The sequence below is a fragment of the Gobius niger genome (genome assembly GCF_951799975.1).
Source record: "Gobius niger genome assembly, chromosome: 2".
In the NCBI taxonomy this organism is placed as follows: domain Eukaryota; kingdom Metazoa; phylum Chordata; class Actinopteri; order Gobiiformes; family Gobiidae; genus Gobius; species Gobius niger.
Window position 1 is genome coordinate 11,854,666 of NC_136853.1, and position 25,676 is coordinate 11,880,341.

The 25,676-nt window shown below is 41.4% G+C and overlaps 1 protein-coding gene across 2 annotated transcripts in view; it reads left to right on the forward strand.

The window, feature by feature from the left end:
* Positions 1 to 25,676, forward strand: part of unc13bb (unc-13 homolog Bb (C. elegans)) — an 86,545-nt gene that overhangs the window by 5,084 nt on the left and 55,785 nt on the right. For both annotated transcript variants that reach the window (XM_079582551.1, XM_079582552.1), the window contains exon 2: positions 12,107 to 12,136. In XM_079582551.1, coding sequence (XP_079438677.1) covers positions 12,107 to 12,136 — 30 coding nt within the window. The remainder of the gene's footprint in view (positions 1 to 12,106; positions 12,137 to 25,676) is intronic.

The following is a 25,676-nucleotide window of genomic DNA, read 5'->3' on the forward strand; positions in this document are numbered from 1 at the left end:
ATAACCTTTAGGAGTTACTGCGCGGACGTTTTACTCCTCGTATCATTACGCCTCACAATATAGTCCCCCTTTTTATTTGCTTATAAAATCGACATGCTACATTTCAGTGTAAATATACTTCGCATGAAAACACTTCACGTAACTTTATTTAAATAGGGAACACGTGGAAGAGCTTGGTAGCTTCTATCGTGAGCTTTTTCGGAGCTATGTGACATGTGGGAGAGGCTGCGTATGTGCTCCGTTTGCGTGGCAGAGCGCACGGACAAAGACCAGACGGGGATATATTAACACGTCTAAAGTGAGGTAAGAACATATCTTAGTATGTAAAAACGGTGGCCTATTCCTTTAAAAACATGAACGTTCTCTGCAGCCCTGAGCTCCTCCTCAGGTCGTTCCAGAGGCGAGGGCCGAAATATTGGAAAGACGCCTCACCATGAGTCTTTTTGTTGACTTTAGGAATAACTAGGAGACCCCTGCCGGAGGATATTAACTTACTACCATTTTTTTTCTACTGCAAAGAGTCCATAAGAAAGCTGTTTTTTAAATGTAAACCGTTAGCTCATCAGCGAAACCCATTTGAGTCCTACACATTTCTTCTTCTGAGACACTGAAGAGGCACCAAGAGCCCCCACACCTGCAGCACAGAGGAGGTGTCACAAGATGAGCTACAGCAAATAAAAAAGGGACAAACGAGGAGGTATCCAGGCGAGACTCGCAGCTAAGCCACACATGCCTTCTATTGTTCTGACTAATGGACATTCACTGGAGAATAAAACCGATAAACTGCTAAGCTCTTCCCAGAAGATGGTGAAAGACTGTTGTGGAGGGGAGGGAGCTGCTCAGGAGGAAGAGGAAGGAGGAGGTGGAGCTGACCAGTGCAGGACACCGCGCTCTGAAACAGGGACAAACCCAGAGGATCAGAGGAGCACTGAAGGCAGCCAGGTTTCCTCGGGGTACTACAGTTTACTGTATCTCCAAAAACATGCCGGTCAGGTTGACCCACAGTGGCGGCGCTCAGACACAAGGCTCAGGACAAACACCGGAACACTATTTTGTTGTACGCTTGTACAATGATAAATAAAACACCCCTTGCGTACCGGGACACAGCGGACGCGGCGTGCAGACCGGAGCAGAGGACCTGCGCTCAGCTGTCTTTCCGCAGTAAACACATAGCCTCCAGTTCTGAACACTGATTGGCTGCTGTTCCTGCCTGTCTGTGTCACACTCTTCGGTTGCTGTTAATCAAGTCCGTCCTTACTCCTAGCCCATTGGTGATTTTTAGTAGGCGCGAGTAAATGCGAACATCACCGCATCCAGCGCAGGCTTGTGCCCCGTTTGGCCTCATAGATGCAATAAAAACAAAACATAGGGGTGAATATGGATTTAAACAAACCTCTGTGCCCTGAGGGTGAGGTGGACTGCAGACAGAATGGAGCCTGACAAGCTGCAATGACGGCATAAGCTCCAGAACATGGACACAGACATCAGACATGCAGCTAAAACAGTCTGTCTGCTAAAAGTAAGACTGGGCTGTTGCTTATTATGAAGATGGAAGCTCACGTCGGACCGCCATCATGAGTTGTTTATTTGAGCAGATCTTAGTGTAATTGTTGTGGATAAAAGATGTCTGGGTTTGTCTATCCGGGTATGAGACAATGATCCTTGATGCAAGTTCAAGCAGCTTGGGCTTAATCTCTGTGCTTTTGCTAACACTTCGGGACTGACTAATTTAATTAACAAAACAATAACAATAACAGAAGCAGCTAAAAGGTAAACAGCAAATGACCTGGAAGGGTGATTAGCACACGTCATGAGTTATACCCCGTTAGTGTTTTGCTTATTTATGGCACTCTGGAGAAGCTTCATCACCATGGTGATGTCTTTTCACAACAGATAAGTGGTTTCCCCACACAAGTGGGCTGTGCACGGGGGTGAGTGAGTGGTCTGAGCTCCTGCGTCGGATCAGACCAAGGGTGAGTGGACAGTCACATGGGCCACCACTGGTCCGGACAAATGCCGCATGATGACAAAGGATTTATTTTACATGTAATCTCAGATCTAACCGTATTGCTCCCAAAAGTGTTTCAATGGCCACATACTTCTACTCTTAACTTATTGATCCTTAAACACAATAGCCTTGTTTTCTGATTACATTTTGCTTTGACAGCTCGTCTTGTAAACAGTGGGGGTCAGATGCCACGCTCTTTACGGGAAGAGTGGGATGGTTTATGCCTGTGGAAACTTGGGTGAACGCACTTTGTTTGTACGTAGTTAGTTCTCTCTTTTAATACATTACTGAATCACCAATGTAATGTGTGAGCACACCTTTTTTTTTTCTTGCCTGTATTAATTCATTTGGATGGGCTACGATCATAGATTATTACTAGTATTGTTTGCTGTCAGAATCGGGGAAGACATATCATTGTTGCTTTCATTTGTTTAAGCGGTGCCCACATTAACTAGCTCACTACTATTTTTATTCATTCAACTGCATTTTCGTATACCACTAGGCATCAATTATTTCAGTTTAGTATACTGTAGAATCTGAAAAAGTAGTAGTTGTAGTCTTTATTTCCTTTTTATTATACTTTATAAATGCAATTCTGGTGCAGGGAAAAAAGAAATCCGCGTCAAGCAACATCTGAGTTTGTTATTACCCTATGAAATTACAAAACCTATAATCTCACTTCTGTTTTGAATGGTATATGATGATATATTGAACCAAGCTTATCTTGAACAGCAGCTCCGTGCTCTTAAGTCTCTGCTAGACAAAAATAACCTACACAGATACTGATGAAGAAGATGGCTTTATTCACATAATTTTGTCGAGACACATTGGAACTGTGGCCTGAGTTGTGGAATTATGGGAGAAAGAGGCAGAGAGAGCGCTTAGAGATTGAGGCAGTAATCCCCCGGCCATCTGTTGCTCTCTCTCTCTCTCTCTCTCTCTCTCTCTCTCTCTCTCTCTCTCTCTCTCTCTCTCTCTCTCTCTCTCATTCTCTCTCATTCTCTCTCATTCTCTCTCTCTTTTTATCTTTTTCTCTCTTTCTCTCTCCTTCTCTCTCTCTCTCTCTCTCTCTCTCTCCTTCTCTCTTTCTACAGTATATGTCTCCCTCCCTGTGCACACTGATCACATCCAACAGATCAAGGCGGAAGTACGGCAGCAATTCCACTTCCTGGGTCTGATTTGCTTGTTCACACATTCATAGAAAACATGAGAATTAAAGTTAGATTATTTCAGTGGTTTGGCTTTTTGGTGTTTATTTGTTTGTGTGTTTGTTTGTTTTTGGATGTAATGCTACAGTATAGGTTAGGGCTGCTCGATTATTGAAAAAATAATAATCCCGATTATTTTTGTCATAATTGAAATCACGATTATTCAAACGATAATTTGTTTGTCTTTATTTTATTTACTTATTCAAAACACTATGATGATATTTTAGGTTTTCTGGACAGTCATAAAAGTACAAATGATTTCAAGTATGCCTTGATTAAAGAGAGGTCCCTGTTTCACACCTGCCCCCTGCTGGCCAGCCCTCACACCTGCACAAGTAAACTAAGCAAGCATAAGCCATGGCACGTGAAAAGCGAGGGGAAAATAATCCCAGCGGCCTGAAATAACGCAATTTTTTTTTTTTGAAAAAATAAAATAAAAAATAAAAATAAAAATTTGAAAGAAAAAAAAATTATAATCGATTTTTTGCGATTATGCTAATTTTGTAATCGTTTACTGTTGTAATCGAAATCGTAATCGAATTTCGATTAATTGCACAGCCCTAATATAGGTACATCTGAGAAACTGTGTAAACGAAAATTCAAAAAGTGATACAGGTATTAAACACACAGGGAGCCAAACATCCCAAGCAGTGTTTTCTCATAATTCCGAGAATTATCGATTATACTGACGAAAACCTTAGGCCTGTCACGATAGCAAAATCTGAAGTTTGATATGAGAGACAGGAAAATGTTGCGATAAACCATATTATTGAAAACCTTTTAATGCCATAGAAAAAAACTTTGTTCAAAAAGTGCTTAAAAGTACTCTTAAAAATCCCACAATAAACATACAATGAAACTTACCTACACAACCTACCTAAAAAATGAATAAAGTATTATTATTATAAAGTATGTTGTAGGGTTGTATATATAATTGTTCAATATAGAGGTTTCCTACATTGAACAATTATTAAAATTAAAAGAAAAAATAAACTTTTTGTTTTGTTGCTTTTGTTTTTTGAAGAAGTTAGTTAAGGCAGCAGCTCAGTGTTTAGGTGGTGAGGAAAGTGCTGCGGGAGACCCTGGGATGTTTTATATTGGGTTTACTACGAGTACAAATACCTGTGTTAAGCTTCTCTTGTTTTTGAGGAATAGTGTACTTTTTCACAATTTTCAAATTGACATGATTTGAAAAAAAACCCTCTGTCCATTCAAGATCTTGCCGGATCGTGACAAAGGTGTACATCGTCCCAGCCCTTGTTATCATTCAGGTCAGGATTTGTCCCAATCAAAAGAAACCACTACAGTGCGATATCAGAATCCGGCCCTGGGCTACGTCTGCCGGTCCACCTGAACCGATAAGCTCCACCCTTAACGGTCCTCTTATCACTACTGGGGAGCCGCGCTGATGTCACTCGGCCAAATCACCGCATAGAGAAGACAGAGACTGTAGAGGAGACAGAGAGGAGACTGAGACTGTAGAGGAGACGGAGACTGTAGAGGAGACGGAGACTGTAAAGGAGACGGAGACCATAGAGGAGACAGAGACCGTAAAGGAGACAGAGACCGTAAAGGAGACAGAGACTGTAGAGGAGACAGAGACTGTAGAGGAGACAGAGACTGTAGAGGAGACAGAGACTGTAGAGGAGACAGAGACTGTAGAGGAGACAGAGACTGTAAAGGAGACAGAGACGAAGACCATAGAGGAGATGGAGACTGTAGAGGAGACGGAGACGGAGGGTGATGGAGAATTATAGTTAATTCGGCCTTAACACATGCCTTGCAAACATTATCATAATGTAGTGTCAAATGGGGAACATTTGGGCGCCGACCTTCTACATGACTTGTGGCCTAGTCAACGTGGCACATTGTCTGTGAGGTAGTTATTTGCTATTTAACATCTTCATGTGGAAGGTCGGCACCCAAATGTTCCCCATTTGACACTACAATATGATAAGGTTTGCAAGGCATGTGTTAAGGCCGAATTAACTCCATAATTCTGCATCAGAGACTGTAGAAGAGACAGAGACGGAGACCGTAGAAGAGACAGAGACGGGGACTGTAGAAGAGACAGAGACGGAGACCATAGAAGAGACAGAGACGGAGACCATAGAAGAGACAGAGACGGAGACTGTAGAAGAGACAGAGACTGTAGAGGAGACGGAGACCATAGAGGAGACGGAGACCGTTGAGGAGACAGAGACCGTAGAAGAGACAGAGACCGTAGAAGAGACAGAGACTGTAGAAGAGACGGAGACTGTAGAAGAGACAGAGACGGAGACTGTAGAGGAGACGGAGACTGTAGAGGAGACAGAGACTGTAGAGGAGACGGAGACTGTAGAGGAGACGGAGACTGTAGAGGAGACAGAGACTGTAGAGGAGACAGAGACTGTAGAGGAGACGGAGACTGTAGAGGAGACGGAGACTGTAGAGGAGACAGAGACTGTAGAGGAGACGGAGACTGTAGAGGAGACGGAGACTGAGACTGTAGAGGAGACGGAGACTGTAGAGGAGACGGAGACTGTAGAGGAGACGGAGACTGTAGAGGAGACGGAGACTGTAGAGGAGACAGAGACTGTAGAGGAGACGGAGACTGTAGAGGAGACGGAGACCGGAGAGGAGACAGAGACGGAGACCGTAGAGGAGATGGAGACCTGAGAGGAGACAGAGACGGAGACCATAGAAGAGACGGAGACCGTAGAAGAGACGGAGACTGTAGAAGAGACAGAGACGGAGACTGTAGAGGAGACGGAGACTGTAGAGGAGACGGAGACCGTAGAGGAGACGGAGACCGTTGAGGAGACAGAGACGGAGACCGTAGAAGAGACGGAGACTGTAGAAGAGACGGAGACTGTAGAAGAGACAGAGACGGAGACTGTAGAGGAGACGGAGACCGGAGAGGAGACCGAGACGGAGACCGTAGAGGAGATGGAGACCGGAGAGGAGACAGAGACGGAGACTGTAGAGGAGACGGAGACTGTAGAGGAGACAGAGACGGAGACTGTAGAGGAGACAGAGACCGGAGAGGAGACAGAGACGGAGACTGTACTTACTAAAGCGCACGGGAAAGACACACAAACTCTCTTAGAAAACAAAACTATCCCTCCTCGTCTCCACTTCACGCTCCCGCTCTTACTGTATCTTTATTTACATTTCCCGAACTAAAAGATTTTTACAATATGCTCAAATGTGTGTGGAAGTTCTCACGTGAATGGGAGTGAGAAAAGGGTCATGGCTTGAAAGTTCTGTTTATAAAAATAATAATAATAATAAAAAAAAATCTCTATAATTGGCCCGATAAAAATAATATATAGTAATATTTCATATATATAATTGGAGATTTTGCATATACTGTAGTCTTTATAATGAGGGTTTCTGAATGTCTTATGCAGGAGAAACTTATTACCATCAGTGCAGGGCATGATTTCAAGACATTGTGCTATAGTATCACCGTTTAGGTCTTTCATAAGACGAGGGATAAGTAACCATTGCTGTGTGTCGTATAAGTTGGCTATATTGCAGACAAGATGTGATCAATTGCCACTTAATTTGATTCTACTCTTAAACAGAATTATTAGCAGCCTTTGAGTTAGTAATTACTTCCATTGAAATTGTTTTGTTATGCACTCAAGAGCGTCAACATTTTATGTCTTCATCTTGATTTACGTAGACAAAAGGATCTTTCCATCGCTTTGTCTTCCTCAAAAAAAATTCCAGAAGCTTCCTTGACCAGCGAATTATAGTATTAATATTTTGATGTGCAGCAACATTACAAACCAGAAAGTCAAACAACCTCCTAAGCCACGCGGGACCCAGAACACATAAAGATAAGCATCAGTTCCACTTTATTGGTCTTCTGGTTTATGGCCTTCTGTTGGGAGCACCAGAGCCCTGAATAACATCATTGTAACACAAGCCACCGTGCCTGTGCATTTGTCCTGCTGACGAACATCAGGCCTGGGTAAACTCAGCAAGTGGAAAGTGATTTCACTCTCTGACCAAAACTCGGTCGGCTGCTGCTTCTCATCTGTGATTTTTTTTAAAAAGTTGCTTGGGCTGCTTTACTTCCATCCAATAATGTGGCCAGTCGGCATACAGTAAGCAGAATTTTAAAATTAACAAATTAACATTTTCTTTTTATGTAAGCTACACAAAGAAATTCAACAAATATAAATACTAGTATTCAATATTGTAGGCTGCACTTATTTAGTTGTTCTAATTTCCTCTAATGTCCTGTGCAGAAAACCTAAAATATCCTGTCTCAGTGTTGTCTTAATTTTTGGGGATGCACTGATCTGATACTGGTATCGGATGTCGGAGCCAATACTGTAAAAATTGCAATATTGGGTATTTATTCCAAATATCCGACACTGAACCAATACTTGTTTTGGCTCGCAGCGTTTTAAAAATACAACTTTCACTGACTAAATCTCAGTGAATATGGGCACGCTGCACCTCAAACGCGGAGTTAGCGTTAACCTCTGCAAACCTATTGCCATGCTAGATGCCGCGGCAAGCAACAGCATGCTAATGCTAGCGGCAGCTGATCAAGGCTGGAACAGAAACTATTATTTGATCACTGCTGGAGTGGCCAAATGTTTGTATTTTAGTTTGACCCTTGTTTAATGTTTTTCCATTGCAGTATATTAAATGATAATTGATCTGTAATATCTTGAGAAAAGACAAGACATGCCACAATGAGGTCCATCTTCCTTCAGTCTACCCCAGGGCAGCTGTGGCTACAATAGTAGCTTACCACCACCGAGTATGGAGTGAATGAATAGTGCAATGTAAACAGTGTTGGGAACGTTACTTTTAAAAAGTAATTAGTTATAGTTACTCACTACTTGTTCCAAAAAGTAACTGAGTTAGTAACTGAATTACTCTATAATAAAAGTAACTCGTTACCAGGGAAAGTAACTATTTGTGTTGCTATATGTCAAAGAATTTTGTTTTTTTGTTGTTGCTGTTTTCACAAGTCAATTGAAATGGTTAGAACAGACAGGTGTTCAAAGATGTTCAAAGATGTTCATAGTAACTGAATGAACTGAATGGGGGGTGAGTGGGGGAGGCCCCTGTGACTGAGTGGTATTGTATTTGCGCCGCTGTTTTATTAATGTAGGAATATGGCCGTATTCAAAGAGAATGGGGAGGAACAAGAGTAACATGTGCCAACGATCAGGGCAGACTTTACGCACAAGCATGATGTCTCTCCGTGAAACAATCGACAGCAAATATAAGTTTACATGCCCCAGAAGGTTAGTGGCCTTGCACTGTTCTATGGAGCGGAGAGCGGGGAGAGAGGAAGAAGAAAGGCGCTGAGAGAGAGAGGGAGAAAGACGTGTCTCCACCGCGTCCACTGCGTCTTTGGGTTAAAAATAAGTTCCAACACTACTGATCAATGATCACCAACTTGATTCTCCCCTGCGGCTGCACCGCGCTGTGGGGATGACAAGCCGCGGGTCGGGGACACAAGTAGTTTATGGAGCAGAGAGCGCGATGCAGTACTCTGCACGGACAGTCAGATGTGCGTGTTCTGCTCCGTCAGACTCCGCCCACCCTCTCCACTGCTCTCCCCATGCTGACACCGCGGCGCTTCATTCAGCCCAATTGTAACGTGCCACTTTGTTTACCCAGTAACGATAACGGCGTTGTAACGACGAGGAGAGTAATGAATTAGATTACTCCGTTACTGAAAAAATAACGCCGTTACCTAACGCCGTTCTTTTAAACGGCGTTATTCCAAACACTGAATGTAAAGCGTCTTTGAGTGTCCAGAAAAGCGCTATATAAAACCAATGCATTATTATTATTATTTATCTTGTTTTTTCGTTTTGTTTTTTTAAATTACGAAACCTGACATTCTAATACACCTTACAGCCATCGTTCCACAAAGTGCGACCTGACTGTGCACGCCACGATCTACGTGCACGTATCGACTCTACCCCGCAGACCTTTCTGTTTCCACCACACACACACCTGCCACACACGTGCCTGCATGTGTAAACCTTGTGTGTGATTTTGGTAGCTCTGTGATGAACAGAATTGAAATAAATGACAATCAAAAACTTGTGAAAAGTCATGATCTGGGCATTTCATACTTATAATTGCGTTTTATTTTTTTTTGGTCCGAGGGGTCGTGGTGTTGCGCAGCAAACAGCTGTAGAGCCGTCACTACTCTCTCGCTTTCTGAGCATGCTTGACAAAGCTTCCCATTTCTATGACTTTTTAGATGGTTAAAATCGGTCCAAGGACGGCTGAGAAACATCCTGTTAAAGTCTTCAATCCGAGAACCAGGCTATTTAAATGCACGATTAGCTATCGATCTGCAGCAACACGCGTGTTTCAAGACATGTCAACAATGTTGTCCATGAAAATTGACTTCAAACGGAGATACTTAGGCATTTGCCTCTTCACATAATGTAAGTGCCTGTCCAGAGAGGAGAGAGGAGTTAATAAGAAATGAGAGTGTTTCATAAAACATGCAATATCTCAGTTTCTCGAGAACTAAACTCAAACTCAAAACTAGCCTCTGTTTATCTTAGAATTTCTCAGGAACCGAGGCACGTAGAATTAAACGGTTTTCACCAACGGAGAGCTTAGAGTCTCACCTTTCAAACGACAAGGTAAGACTCCGCCTTTCATGTGTCCATAGCTATAACATGGAATACGCTGTGGTGCTACAAATATCATGAAAACTGGTCTGGATTGTTGGCACTCTACAGCTATATCCCCCAAAACAGCGCGGCCTCAATGTGTTAAGAAAGTCTCTTGGTTAATATCGGATATTGGCTATACTCAAACCCCCATAATCGGTCAAAGCTAGATCGGTGCACCTCTACTACTACTGTAGATTAGAAAAACTACTAACATGTTCTGAAATGCCTGTGATATTATTACTTTTTCCTTTAAATGCTATATTTAGAATATTTAGAATGTAGCGCTATGAATCAAATATTTTCTTAACACATTGAGTGCCGCGCTGTGGAATTTAGCTGTAGAGACTGTAATGTGTCTTTTATGAAACACTCTACTTTCTGATTAACTCCTCTCCTCTACTCTCCTCTACAGGCACTAACGTTATGGAAAGAGGCAAATGCCTAAATATCTCAGCTTCAACGACAACATTGTTGACACGTTTTGAAACACTGCGTGTATCGATCGCGTGTGCATTTAAACAGCCTGGTTCTCAGATTGAAGACTTAAACAGCCGTCCTTGGACCGATTTTAACCATTTAAAAACTCAGAGAAATGTTAAAATATCAACTGTTTTGACCTTTCCACGGGAAGCCAGTCTGCTTTGTCAAACGTGCTCCAGAGAGAGAGAAGTGTCAGCTTTACAGCTTCACTGTGCAACACCACACCCCCTCGGACTAAAAAAAGAAAAGAAAAGAAAATCGCAAAAATATAAATGAAATGTCGAGATGTGACTTTTCACAAGTTTTTAATCGTCATCTATTTCAGCTCTGTTGCTCACAGAGCTACCAAAATCACATGTACGGTGAATTAGAGTGTAATTTAAATAAATAATAATAATTTTAAAACGTTTTTCCGTTTTTGGCACTCAACTCATGGGAGCGAAAAACACGTTTTTCCATTTAGTTAAAACATTTGCAAAAAATCTATTAGGAAAACAATATCGCATTTCATTATTTTTCAGAAGTTTTCCAGTCCGACCATTCAGTTTCCATCTCGGTTCCCCACCCAAGTGATTATTTAGATGCAGTTTTTGAGATGCTCATAATGTGACAAAGGCGGGATTCCATGGTGAAATATGAAAGTGTGTGAAGCCTCTTGATCCCAGTGGCCCATCTGCCAGGACAGACCTCTGAGCTTTAGTAGGCTATGCTCGAACACTGGCACTGCAATCACAATTAATCCCCTCTAAAGTACTTCACAATCCCATAACCATCGTTGTACAGAGGAATCCCAGAGCTGACGACCACCACCACCGTGCTGATAATAAACATGTCACAAAGCTCTTAGTCTATTTTGCTGACAAATGGCTGGAAAAATGCATCTAATATACATATTTTTGTATTAGTTGGCTTACTGTACATTACTGTAGATTACGAAACATGGAAGATGTGATAAAGGTATAAGGTATAAACCTGAAAATGTGTTTTTCACAATTCTTTGAAACTTCCATGGCATCCGTTCGAAGTGCCATGGCACTGGTATTGCTCCTCCATTTCTCCCCTGTCTCCTCCCGCAGCCCTTGCATTGAGTGCAAATTAAGGATGACTAAGTGCGAGTGGCCTCCCCCATTGCGCTCAGCACAGGCTAACTGAAGCCCGTTCATGCTGGCAGTGTGGCTGAGTTTTTGGAGCCAACTCCATTATTTAGAATAGGGAACAACTAAAAATAGTGAAAAGGAAAAAAAGAAATGGACGATGTTTTGTGAGTGTTAAGATAAACACGTGGGGTTGAGAATGACAGGTCTGTGTCTCATAATAACCATTATAACTTTCAGAGCTTGGAATTTCCTATTGGGTGTCAGCAAGAAGGAGGCTACTTTTTGGTCATTCTGAATTTACAGCCTATGGGCCCAAAGCTCTCTGCAGACCTCCCGTTCAGGCTCGATCCATTGTGAGGCTCAACTTATATAGCCAGTCTTGATATAGGCGCGAGTGTTCCGTTAATAACACATCGCAACAGTGATGTAAATCATCACACACAAACACACACCTACATATTACCCCAACTGAAACATTGCTTACGAAGTGTTCATTTTAGCATGATGAATGAATGAATAGTTTATTTTTTGTGTAAATTTCCATGTGTTAGCAATTTATGAAGTAGATATTAACACCATTTTCTTGGCTCAGTCAGTTCAACTGAGAAGAACTTATAAGATTTAAATACATGTTTTTTTTTTTCTGTGTTACAGTGAAAAAGGCCAAGCTCCAGGGTTCACCGGGTGAGTATTTCTTTATTTTGTTTTCTGCTCCATACATTTGCTGCTTTTGCTATTCACATACAGTATAAGTACTCTGTATATATTATTCTCTCTGGTTCTTCAACCTAGTCTCACAGCAGTTTTCTTTCAACTGCTTCTGTTCTGACCTATTGCATTAATCTGCGCTGACCCTTGGGTTATCTAGTGTCCCTCCTACTGGATGATATATTCAGCCTGCTTAAGGTATACTTCCTTGTTTTGTAGGGTAGTCTCTGCCCCATAAGAATGATGCAGTGTGGTGCAGGAAGAAAGCAAACCGAACCACAGAGAATGATGGCAGGAGGAGGTTACGTGGAGCCACCCTGACAGTTGTCAACTTTTACGCTAGACTTAGCTTGTTGTCAGACCTTCTAGAAACTGTTTTTCAAAACACAGCTAGTGTCAAATGTAATATGGCCCTCAGAACTATTCTAAAGTCACCAGCTGCATCTTCCCTTGAGCAGCCTATCTAGCCGCTCTCTGTTTGCGGGTGAGGGGTCAGTAATTGTCTCACGCCTCAAAAGAAATCATTCGATCTGTGTGATATGTGAAAGCATTTATTGTGACAGACAAGAACAGACAGGAGGAGAATATTGCATCTGCACAGATTGTCTGCAGCTAATGATACAAGAGGAGCCGAGAATAGACCACACATGGTTAAAGAGAATAAGTTTAAGCGTTGATGTAAAAGTGAACTTTTGTCTGACTTGTCTGACTTTTTATCACTTATGTGAAAATATTGTTCACCAGCCTACATTAGTTGCCTGTATATTTTCAGTTCAGAGAGAGATTATGAGAGTTTGGTTTGTGTCTCCAAAGCTGTTTGTTTTATATGAGTAATTGACACAATATTCAGACAGCACGAAATGAAAGTGTCCTCACATGCAAGTTTGTATTAGTGTGCAAACTTGCATCTTGAATAAGATATAATGCTTGAGCCTTGCCTAGCAAGACAGCCTCTCCTGTTTTCTGTTGAAAAGCAGAAGCGTCTGGGGGTCTCTGGCAGCCAATCACTACTGGTTATGCTTTATATTGCTTTGCAAATTTGTAGCGCGGCGCTTATATGTGGAAGACTGATGCTTCTCAAATTGCATATCATTCAGCTTAAACTGTATAGCAGGAGTCCCCTACTAAATCAATTCAAGGTCCACAAAATTATCTTTCATAACTTTTGACATATGTCCAGGATCCAGACATATGCAGTCACTGCTGTAGAAAATGTTAAAACATGAGCACAGGTTCTCTATTTACATAGCAGAGCTGATCAAGGAATCAATCATTTTGCCATTTTATTTCAATGTTATTAACTGATATTTTTTTAATTCAGCTTTAGAAATTACGTATATTGAGAGGCTTTGGGGTCCAGACTAAAGCCTCTGGAGGTCCGGATCTGGACCCAGGTCCGCCAGTTGGAGACCCCTGCTGTATAGCTTTTTACACCTGTGATTCAAAATGCACTGCCTGACAAAAAAAAAAAAAAAAGTTGCAGTTACAGCACACATTTACTGTGAAATTGTTTCAATAAGCTTCTGCAATTTCAAATGATTCAGTGTTGCATTGATTTTTAACCAAAATCTTGTATTGATGATGGGAGTGTGTGACCACTGCGGAAAGCCCTCTCCAGCAAATCCCAATATTGTCTCTGTGGGGTTAAGATCTGGACTCTGTGGTGGCCATTCCATCTGTTTTCACATATACGTGAGCCCGATGGATCCTTGCATTGTCATCTTAGAATATGCTTGTGCCATTAGTGAAGAAGAAATACATTGATGGAATAACCTGGTCATTTTGGATGTTCAGAGGCTTTAACAGGGCATTAACAGTCGACTTGTCTGGCTAGCTTGAGCCCATATTGCTATGGCCCTGTACATTGTTTTAATCCACATCTGTTCTCTGTTAAGAACAAATGTATGGTGTCGGAAAGTTGCAGTCACAAATGCCGTTTCAAATAAAATGTCTCTTGTCTGTGTACAAAGTCTGGGTCTGGTGCAGGATATTTGCTTGCCAATAGGCTTCTACTTCCACAAAAAGGGCGATGTATAGACTGTGGCCATATGCTCCCTCTGTGTTCTTCCTGCTTTACCTAATATCAGCTATGCCCTGTCAATCTGTGTGATATACATTGTGAGAAATGTAAATATTGTCTTGAGCTATGTTTCAATGTTTTTCCTTGACAATTCAGGGATAATTTCCCCCCATTTTACCAATGAAGTGTCTTGTCTTATATGCTCATCGATTATGAGATCATCAATTATCCAGATAAACCATTTCTGGGACGGTCGCTTGCTTTCAAACCTCCTATTTCATTGTAGAATCTGTGGGCTTTACTGGAATGTGCACACAAGATAATGTTTGTGTAGTTGTGTGAGGTGGGATGGAGTATGGGTGGTTCTTACTGCATTGTAATATTGTACACGTCCTGATGTGTTTTTTTCTGTCTTGTGAAGTTTGTCTTGTTTCTGTTTATGGTTGTCTGTTATCCTACCAGAGTTTGTAGCAGTAAATTAGCTCAAAGCTAGCTGGTGCATTATATAACAGTTATAACAGTACATGTTCCCTTCAAAAATAGACAAACAAACTAATAATGAATAATATAAATAGGTTTTCAGGTCACCTTGGTAGTAGAACCTTCCAGATTCATCAACTGGACTGGAATGTTTGAGTTGATTAGACATTTCCCCTCTACTTCAGCCTTCAAAAATATGTGACTTTATCCAAAGAAGGGGAGTGGTGAGGCTGTCAGTTTCATTTTCATCATTTAACCCCCCGCCTGAACCGAGCACACTCTCCCCAGTTTGGCTTTGTCCAAATCTAAAAGCTTCTTGAAAAAAAAAGCATCAAAATAGCGACGAAAAAAGCCAGAGAAAAGTGACAAAAGCAGTACTCAGCACTTAAGGTGGGGGGTGAGGGCTTAAACAGGATGTGATGATAATACAAGATAAACAAGATAATACCGACTTAAGCACAAGTGGTCCACAAACATCCATAAAATGGATTTTTGAACAAAACCTTTAACCTGCTTGGCCCACAGAAAATCCGCTTTTTAGAGTTGGGTAAAAGTTCATATCCAGATTAAAAGCTTTTTTATTCCTCTATTTTACCGTAGGTTTCGTTGCAGAAACGTAGTAGTGACACTTTTATGATACATTTCGATAAGACATAAGCTTGGTGATAGGCTTTTAATTCTGTCACTGGTACCATTTAAAATGTATTTATTGATATTCTAATAGTCTGTGGACTTAAAATGAATATTAAACATTCTACAAGAAAGAAAAACACATGGAGTACAGAAATTGGATTAATCAAAGCATCAGTGCGTGTGCCATACTGTCACTTTCCTGTCGCATTAAGAAGAAACTGATAAGCTCTTCCTGCAAACAGTATTAAATCCTATAAATGTCAAGGGTTAAAGCAACTGGTCTCTTGTGACAGCTGGAGGAAAGTGCAAAACTGGGTAGTGCCTGTTCAAGGACATGGAGTGTTTTTAATTGACTTAGTTCTCTCCTCTATATCATTACTATTCTGGGTAATACTTTCTTAAGTCTGTTTGCTGTGAGTCCGTGGATGCTGTTAAGTGTTGTTACATAATCCCATGTCCTTCCTTGTCTGGCCTTGCTCAGGTGAGTTCAGATCGTTGGCTGCTTAGTCCAAATCCTCTCACTTGTCGCTGAGTAATCCCCGCCTCGGTGAGTTTCTCACCTGGTCTCCTAAGCCGAAGGACGTTTGTGGCAACAGGAAGCTTGACTCTGGGTCTCGATCTGACTGTATAAAAGCTGGACTTGATCTCAAGCAGAACTCGGTCTCAGAGTCTCAGGTCTCACAGAAGACCTCATAAAATATGCCACTACGTACATGTTCAATGAATATTTAAAGTGAGATAGAAGAAATAATACAAAATTCATTATGTTGATTTGGCATCCAAACACAAAACCCAAAGTTATAAATAGCATTGGAATAGAGTTACATTGGTTAAATAAAGGGAACATGTGCAAATTTCCCAGATACTTATGGACCATATTCAGGAAATTGTTTTGTATATCATCAACAATTTTCATAATTTATTTGCATTTTTCGTCCTGCTATTCAAATGTGTTTCTTTTCATATTTCTACTATTCAAATTGTATTTCCGTGTCTTTCGCTGTCATCCCAGTGCTCGTCCTTACAGTAATTTGAATTGCATTGTCCCTCCTCCCTCCGTGGTTACACACCGAGACACCTGTCCCAGAGCAAACATCAGGGATTATGTGGCTAAGCCGTTTCTTTAGCGCACAATGCAAACACCAGTCGCGTTTATGCTGCCGGGCGAGTGAGGATTGAAGGGGCAGGTCACAGGTCATGTTTCAGATTCAGGTTATGATCCTGAGATCTGTTTCTTTCTTTGAAGATCATTGTTAGATGATTGGTTTGTTGTTTGCAAGGATTGGCTTTGGGTGCATTAGTAAGTGATAAATCCCATCTCTCTGTTGTAGTAAGAATTAGAGGCAAACAAACAACTGATGATCTGGTTGTTTAAACAGAAATGAGAGAAGGGTTCAGGCCTGATGCTTGAGCGGTATTATCATTATAAAGGGACGTTGGCCATTTATTCTAGACCTACTCGAAAAATGAGATACTTGATCCAAATTAGCTTGCACGCTTTGATGCAATGCTTTGTGCCACAGTGCTTTTATGTAAGCATGATCGAGCTGTTCCAGTCGGTTTGGAACAAAAAATCAAGAAGAAAGAAATTATGTCAGATTGAAGGGCTGCTGGATTATTGAAAAAATAATAATCACGATTATTTTAGTCATAATTGAAATCACGATTATTCAAACGATTATTTGTTGCCTTTAAAAAAAGTTTTTATTTTATTTATATATTTATTAATAAAAAACTAAACTATGCTGAGTATTTTCTGTTTTCTGAACAGTCATGAAAGTACAAATGATTTCAAGTATGCCTCGATTAAGGAGAGGTCTCTGTTTCACACCTGCCCCCTGCTGGCCAAACCCTCACACCTGCGCAAGTAAACTGAGCAGCGCGGCCTGATGACATCATCACTCAGCGCTGTTTGTTTTTATGTCAGGCAAAAGCACGAGCCATGGCACGTGAAATGTGAAGGGAAAATAATCCCAGCGCCATAAAGTAATGCAAGTCTGCTTTGCTTTGTAATTGTTTAGTGTAATAATCGAAATTGTAATCGAATTTCGATTAATTGCACAGCCCTATCAGATTGTTTATATATTTGTAAAAAAGCGACAAAACTCTGAGGTCAAATTGTCTATTGGCTCGATTAGACGCTCTCACTTTTGTTTGTTTTTTGTCATCTAAGAAATTCGTTAAAACACATAGTAAATATTGCGTTCTTTTACCCACTGACCATGTTAATGTTGTGAAAACTGGCACTTCATTTGACAGTTTCATTCTACGTGGCTGTTTTTTTGCCATCTCTTTGGGAGACATTAGTCACTGCTGTCAGAAAGCGTCCATTGTTTCTTTTATAACGCCCATTTCAACATCCTCCTCCTCTGTCCCGGCTGCTCAACAGTAAATGTCATGTGAAGAAACGGAAACGTTGACAGTAAGCTGATCTCTGATATGTTTGTATTGAGGTACCACACCTTGAGCGTATTGTTTTTGGGCCACGCTTGTGCAGGCCTGACGTCATGTTGTTTAAAGACAGATATGGTCGGCGTCATGTGATCAAGCGTGGGGCAGGGTCCAGCTGCTAGTTTCCATTGAATTCCACAGGAAGCTGGTTCAGGATAAGGGTTCATAGGATACTTCTCTGCACAACTGCTGTATCGCAATCTTTTAAAACTGGCTCTCCAAGGGTGTTGTATAAAAGTACCTCTGCTCTGTGGGAGGTTTTGTGTCTTGTTGCATGCAATTTTTATGAAATTCCAAATGTCATCTTTCCGACTCTCTGCGTTTCTTACTGAATTACTGAGTAAGACTGAGATAATCAATATTAGATGCAGGTATTTGTTGAGGTGAGTTTATTCAAGCATGCAGGGACTTTGAGAACAGAGTGGACTAATACTGGCTGACGGTGTATTTGCCTCAATATGTATCCTATTTCCATTTTAGTTTTATACAGTTCACTTTACTGCGTTACTACGGTCTCCATCTCTGTTTTGTCCAGTGAGTTACTTTTAAGCTTGCAATTTCTCTGGAATGCCTTGGCTCTATGCGCTCTGCGTGGTATTTCATACGACAACAGCACTACACTGCCTAGGCAAACAAAGTTTTATTTGCTCCTCTTTTCATATCTGGTGCTTTGAATATAGTTCTGTGTATGTGATGATCCCTTCTCTTCCGCGTCCTTGCTCAGCAGCGTGTGCAAGAGGGTGGCTTGCAGTTCCCACATCAATGCAGAGCTTTTTGCCTGATTGGTTAAAGGGATATTTCAGGATTTTTGACATAGGGCCTCATTTCCTAGTTATCCAGAGTGTTGCTGGTACCTGGAGATATTTTTTCTTTGTAATTCATGCAGTTCTTATGTTTGAAGAGTTTCGTGGCGCTAGGCTAATGCAAAGCTAGCGCATTTCTACGGTATCAGCTAGCCTGCATTAAAAAAAAAACAGTCTTATGCAGGTATTTTAAATTCAAAATGGTTAAAATTATTCTATCGACACAGACATTTATATGGTTAGTCTGGCATTATAAGAGATTTGCCTCAGGTGCTCTGTGGTGCGGGTCAGACTGTTTTTAATTCATGCTAGCTGATACCATAGAAATGAAATCACACTTACCGCTAAACTGAAGGCTGTAGACACTCCAGGCCTGCAAAGTTAAATCCTCCTAAAACATGAAATCTGCATGGCAGGGCTGTGCAATTAATCGAAATTCGATTACGATTTCGATTACAACAGTAAACGATTACAAAATTAGCATAATCGCAAAAAATCTGCCTTTTTTTTTTTGCAAAGCAGTCTTGCGTTATTTCAGGCCGCTGGGATTATTTTCCCTTCGCAATGGCTCATGCTTTTGTCTGACGTAAAAACAAACCGCGCTGTGTGATGATGTCATCAGGCCGCACTGCTTAGTTTAACGTTAGTGCTAGATCGTATGCTCCGGAGGGACGGTCTGCTGTGAGTTTTTATAGATTTATGAGTTGGTTTGTCTAAAAATGCAAATAATCCTAATCCTAACCCTAATCCTTAAAATTAACTCCTTAACTCCCACTTGAACCGAGCACATTTTCTCCAGTTTGGCTTTACACCAGTCCAAAAGCTTCTGGAAAAAAGCTGTGAAAATAGCAACAAAACAATGATGGAAATGTGACAAACAAGTGAGAAAACATTGACAAAAAGTGATGAAAAATGTATGAAAAAGTGGCAAAAATGTCACAAGAAATTGACAAAAAAATTGACGAAAAAATGACAAAAATGTGACAAGAAAAAATGATAAAAAATTGACAGAAAAATGTCAAAAATGTGACAAAAAATTGATTAAAATGCCCAACAAAAAATGTTGGAAAAAAAATCTGATGACGTGAGGAAAAAGATCCTCTCGGTTCAGGTGGGAGTTAAGAGGTTAACCATTTCCCTGGCCCTATCCTTAATTTGTGTCACGATATCTCACGTTTTCACAGCAGACTGTCCCTCCGGAGCATACGATCTAGCACTAACCTTAGTTTAATTGTGCAGGTGTGAGGGCTGGCCAGCAGGGGGCAGGTGTGAAACAGGGACCTCTCTTTAATCAAGGCGTACTTGAAATCATTTGTACTTTTATGACTGTCCAGAAAACATAAAGTGTAGTGTAGTGTTTTGATTAATACATAAATAAGATAAAGATAGACTTTTTTTTTTTAAGGCAACAAATAATCGTTTGAATAATCGTGATTTCAATTATGACAAAAATAATCGTGATTATTATTTTTTCAATAATCGAGCAGCCCTACTGCATGGCCTTGTAAAGGTTTCTCCTGCTGATGACCAGGCTGTGGTAAATGTGGGATCCAGTGCGCCATGAAATGCACAAGACCCAATCCTGGTCATAATCCACCTCAAAAGCTTTGGTTCCAAAAACAGTCCAAGCATAATATTGTCCAGTAACAGCCCAAACACGAGCCTCAAATCAAATGTGGTGCTATGCTAGTGTGTGTTTTACCTGCTGCGTATCAAAGCGATGCGGAAAGTTATCACTTAACGCACACATGGCTGCATTTACTTTAGAGCACTAACGTTTTTGTTTTGCATTGTGAGCCCAGGGGCACATTCTATTATAAAGCAGCTTTGAAAAATTAGAAAGCATTGCCAATGTCAGTCTGTGATTATAAATACTGCCTAATGATGAACATTTAACACTTATTATTTTTTGTATTGTACTTAAAGCATGATGCACCAAACTGTGGGTCCTGCACCGTTGACCAAACTGAACCTGAGATAGCTGAACCGTTACACCCCTAGCCCCAGTGGCACACAGTGATGCAGGATGTAAGGACTCCACACTATCCATAGCACATACGGAGTTCAACCTCTGCAAGAAGATGAGTCTTTAATACGCCTTTTTAAGGATGCTGCTTGCGTTTTGGCTCCAAGTTAGGTTGTCCATGAGGTTGTCCAGATCTTCTCCATGGATGTAAAGTGGAGCCTGAGCAGTGTTTCTCCTGCGGAAATCCACAATGATCTTTTTGGTCTTTTAGGCTGCAATTAAATAGGAGCCAGAGAAGCGTGCAGCCATCTTGGATCAGAATGGAATATGCCCCCCAAAAAATCCACATCTCAGTCTCTTTTGCCTTAAAGTGGTAATAGTGGAGCAGATAAAGGCCATAAATTCCTTGGACCTTGTGCTCTCTAGGTTTTACTTTTTGACAGACACTGACTGCCCCAGGATTTCTAGTTTGACTTATTCTGCTCTACTATAAGAGCTTCTGAAAATTCTAACTTCACTAGTCTTCACCGTGATTGGTTTAATTGGTGTGACCCTTCCCACCTGGACACAAATTGTTTGACCCTCTCCCCTCAAGCATTAGACTACGGTCCATCCAAATCAGAACCACCAAAGCCAATGTAATGTATTTTTCACTGGTGACAAATCAGTGTTGGCACATTTTTAATTTTTCTTGGAGAATGTGGAATGATGATGATGATGACAAACGGATAAATGCAATATTAAAAAAAACAATTATTGTATGTCCAGACTGGTCCCTTCCCTTGATGAAGCTGCTCTCCACATTAAGATGCTGAATGTGAGAATGTCTGAGTTGGTCAAAACACAGCACAAGGATGTTACGTTGACTGACTTTTGGATCAAAGTGGTTCCCAGTGGTGAGTTTAAAAATGCATCAGCCATTGCCATGTACCTGCTCACAGTGTTCCCTTCCACACAGCCTATTATGCGTGAGTCAGCCTTTTCAGTTATAAACAACACAGGCTGACAGACAGGCATCTGGTCAGTGTCTCAGGATTGCTACAACACAGTATGAGCCCAACTTCAGGAAGAGCCGCTGCCATTCCTCGAGAAATAAATGTTGTTGTTTTTTAGTTTCTGGAACCGAGGCGGGTTTGGATGTGGGTGGGTGGTCGACCTTCAGGACACACGGATGACCACCACAGCAGACACTAAGTGGCTGTTGCCTAATCCATACATCCTCTTGTCTTCTCTGCTCCCGTCTGTTCACGGGGAGCAGTCAAAGTGTGGTCATAGTCAGAGCTATAATCAAGGATTGACTTGAGCATTCCCCCGGGGTCGGGTGGGGGGGCAGTAATTCACTTTTTTACTATTGTCTGGGCCAACCACCCACACAACCAATTGTGTGATTGTAAAAACGGAGTAGTGTTGTCATATCTGCCCTCTGTGGAGTGTAAATGTTAATGTGTTGTCACAGTAACCAGAGAAATCTTTGTCTTGTGTGGTCATGTGATGTTTCAATAGGGCAGCCGAGGTCCACACTCTAGTTTCAGACTGAAACAGTACAGAACATGTGTGGGCTTTTAAAAACACTTGTTTACCCCTCTGTGTGCAAACAGCGAGAAGAAATGCATTTGTGGCATTAAAATGTAGTTTAAAAAGCATATGATTTGACCTGCTTCTGACTGTATAAACCCTGTAAATAGCTTTTCCTTTCATAATGATGTTGTAATAGTATTCCTTTTTGATCTGAAATAATTCCATGTACCCCCTGATCATTCGTGATGACTCTGTGGCTCTTTTGTATACTTTTTTCCATTATTATTGTTCTAGCTAATATTTGTCTTTGGGCAATGTCTTTTAGTTCCCTCCTAACTGACACAATTCCATGGTAATATTGCACTTCTAAAATCTGATCCCAAACTCTATTTGGTTTCCACTTCCACTTATTGAGGCAGGAGTTAAAGTTCCTACCCCATAATAAGAAGATCTTGTTTGATTTTTCGGCAGCGAGGGGACATTCCGTGTGGAGTTTGCATGTTCTCCACGTCTGCATAGGTTTCCTCCAGGTGCTCTGGTTTACCCTATACCACTAAAAACACGCCCAATAGCATCATGGCTGACTCCAGAAGGAATGAGACTGTCTGTGAGTGCAGAGCAACAGATGGATAATAAATGGCTACGATCCGACGCGGAAGGCTTACGTATGTGGCACTTGTGTGGTCATGCATTATTTGTCATAATCAAATAAACCAAGATCTTTTAGTTCAACATCACATTTTCAACTCCAGCAATGCTATTCTATTAAAAAGAAAGTCAAACAACATTCTGTGTCTTGTTCCAATACCATTAGAACCAATTCCATGGCCGTCTCATCTTATCACATCATAGTGTGCAATTGTAAAAGGAAAACAAAAAGACAAATGTTCTGCAAATGAATCTATAATTGCAACAGGATGAAATGTAGGTCTTGCTGGTAGAAGACTGGAGTGGCAAAACTAGTGTGACTCATTATAATATGTATTATTACCTGGAAATGTGTAGCCTTTCTGGTGATTTTGTCTTTGATCCCATTTACTTTATAATGTAAGTGTCGCCATCTGTTGTAAATTCACAGTAACAGTAACAGTAAGTAAGTAAGATAACTGTATTAACATGCGCTGTCCCTATAAGGATGAATCGAGGGTGCTGCTTTAATAATGTGAGCCCCTCTCTCCCATGTCAAGCTTTTTTTTATGGTTGAGTGACATCATGATCTTTTCTTGCATAGCTCATGAAAGGGCATGTGCTGAGACCATGTTTCTCCAATGTGGAAATAAAATATGGATGTTGTGTCACGAATCCCCGCCCCCTCACCTCACCTCACCAGCAGCTGCTGTGCCCCCTCTGCCCATTTTCCACAGAGAGAGCAGCAAAGGCACCAGAGCACATAAAATAGCTAAATTATAATTTTGACATCAGCTACATGTGACTGCTACGTAGGGTGACCAGAAGAGTTGACCTGATATTCGGGACGGGGTCTGCGGGGGGAGGGGAGGGGCTGAGGGTTGTTGGGGGGGTTGGTGGAGTGGCTTTAAAGGAATAGGCCACCGTTTTTACATACAGAGATATGTTCTTACCTCACTTTAGTCGTGTTAATATATCCCCGTCTGGTCTTTGTCCGTGCGCTCTGTCACGCAAACGGAGCACATACGCAGCCTCTCCCACATGTCATATAGCTCCAAAAAAGCTCACGATAGAAGCTACCAAGCTCTTCCACGTGCTCCCTATTTAAATAAAGTTACGTGAAGTGTTTTCATGCGAAGTATATTTACACAGAAATGTAGCATGTCGAGGAGCAAAACGTCCGCGCAGTAACTCCTAAAGGTTATTGACGGAAGTGAGCGGGGAAGTCTTTAGGAGTTACTGCGCGGACGTTTTGCTCCTCGTATCATTACGCCTCACAATATAGTCCCCCTTTTTATTTGCTTATAAAATCGACATGCTACATTTCTGTGTAAATATACTTCGCATGAAAACACTTCACGTAACTTTATTTAAATAGGGAACACGTGGAAGAGCTTGGTAGCTTCTATCGTGAGCTTTTTTGGAGCTATGTGACATGTGGGAGAGGCTGCGTAGTGCTCCGTTTGCCTGGCAGAGCGCACGGACAAAGACCAGACGGGGATATATTAACTCGGCTAAAGTGAGGTAAGAGCATATCTCAGTATGTAAAAACGGTGGCCTATTCCTTTAACACAAGCAGAGTAGTGTTTTAAAGAGGGGGTATTATGCTTTTTTCAATCACATAGCACCAGTCTATATCACACTACACTGATGACCAAACCTTCTGTTGGTCTGTAAATGCGGTAAATTAGAATAACTGCCTTGTATAAAATGTCTCTCTCAAAATGGCTGTAGTGAATGTCTTGAAATAGGCCTCTGTCTCTTTAAGAACCTCTGACCCTTTCCGACACGCCCCCTCCACATGCTGTCTGTGGCATCAGTGGGGAGGGGGTTCTGCTGAGGAGCAGTGGTTTGTTACTCGGCTGGTGACGAAAGCTCGGGGGCGTCTCCAGGAGGTGGGGGCGTTCCTAGGAGGACTCAGGCAAACCTATCCCTAAAATGGCCGCCATCAGAGTTTTTACAGATTACTCAGAAATACGTGAACGTCTGCACAGTAATATCTCACTTTACTGCGCGGACGTCAAAGTGCTCCTAAAGTATTATTATGCCTTACATATAGCACCCCTTTTTATCTGCGTAGAAAATCCACGTTTGATGTTGTGTAACTGGACATGGATCGTGTGAAAGCTCACCAAACTATTTAAATATGGAAAACGTGGAACAGCTTGAGCGCACGCACAAAGACAGTTATGCATTAACTCGTCTAAGCTAAGGTAAGAATGTATGTAGAAGTGGTGGCCTGTTCCTTCAAAGTTCGCGCAGCTCATCTCTGGGTTCATTTTTATTAATATTTGTGTACAGAGCAATTCCAGGGTGCATTTGTTGCGTAGCTACATCTGTCCTCACGCCTTTCATGATGGAGAACACTCGCTCTGAGTCCGCATTGCTCACAGGGATGCTGAGGACAAAGGACAAGGAAACGTGCACCAGGTCTTTAGTGCTTGGGCCTAAAGTTTGCAGGCGCTTAAAACGAATGATACAAACTAGGGAAATATTTATTGATTCTTTGGATCGGAAATGGCAAAAACACAATTTGATGCACTCAAACAGTCCACCGGTCCACTTTGCGATCATTTTTGGGAGCCTTGGGAAAACATTGGAGACCCCTGATCTAGATAATGCTGCATAGGTTACCAAAGAAGTGTCAATAACAGTATAATACAGTACATGGTCAGTGGCTGGCACATGTTTTCCATGTAATATAGATGTCATCTTGGTACCCTTTATCTTCGATGAACTGAATTTCTTCATTATACGACCTTTGAGCTTCCACTTTGATGATGACATGAGAGCTGACAGAGACCTTTCCTTCTGTAGCCACTGGTCAGAAAGTAAGTCATTTGTTGCATCATCAGAAACGGTTTGGATTCTTCAGGCGTTTGTACCAATTGTCAAAATATTCGACTTTCAGACAATCTGTTTATAAATCTATGACTTTTTTTTGCTACTAGGAGATTGGACTCTTTCAAGAGTAGTTAGTGAGTTGTGAAATCCCAAATCTCACTGGAATTCGTTCAT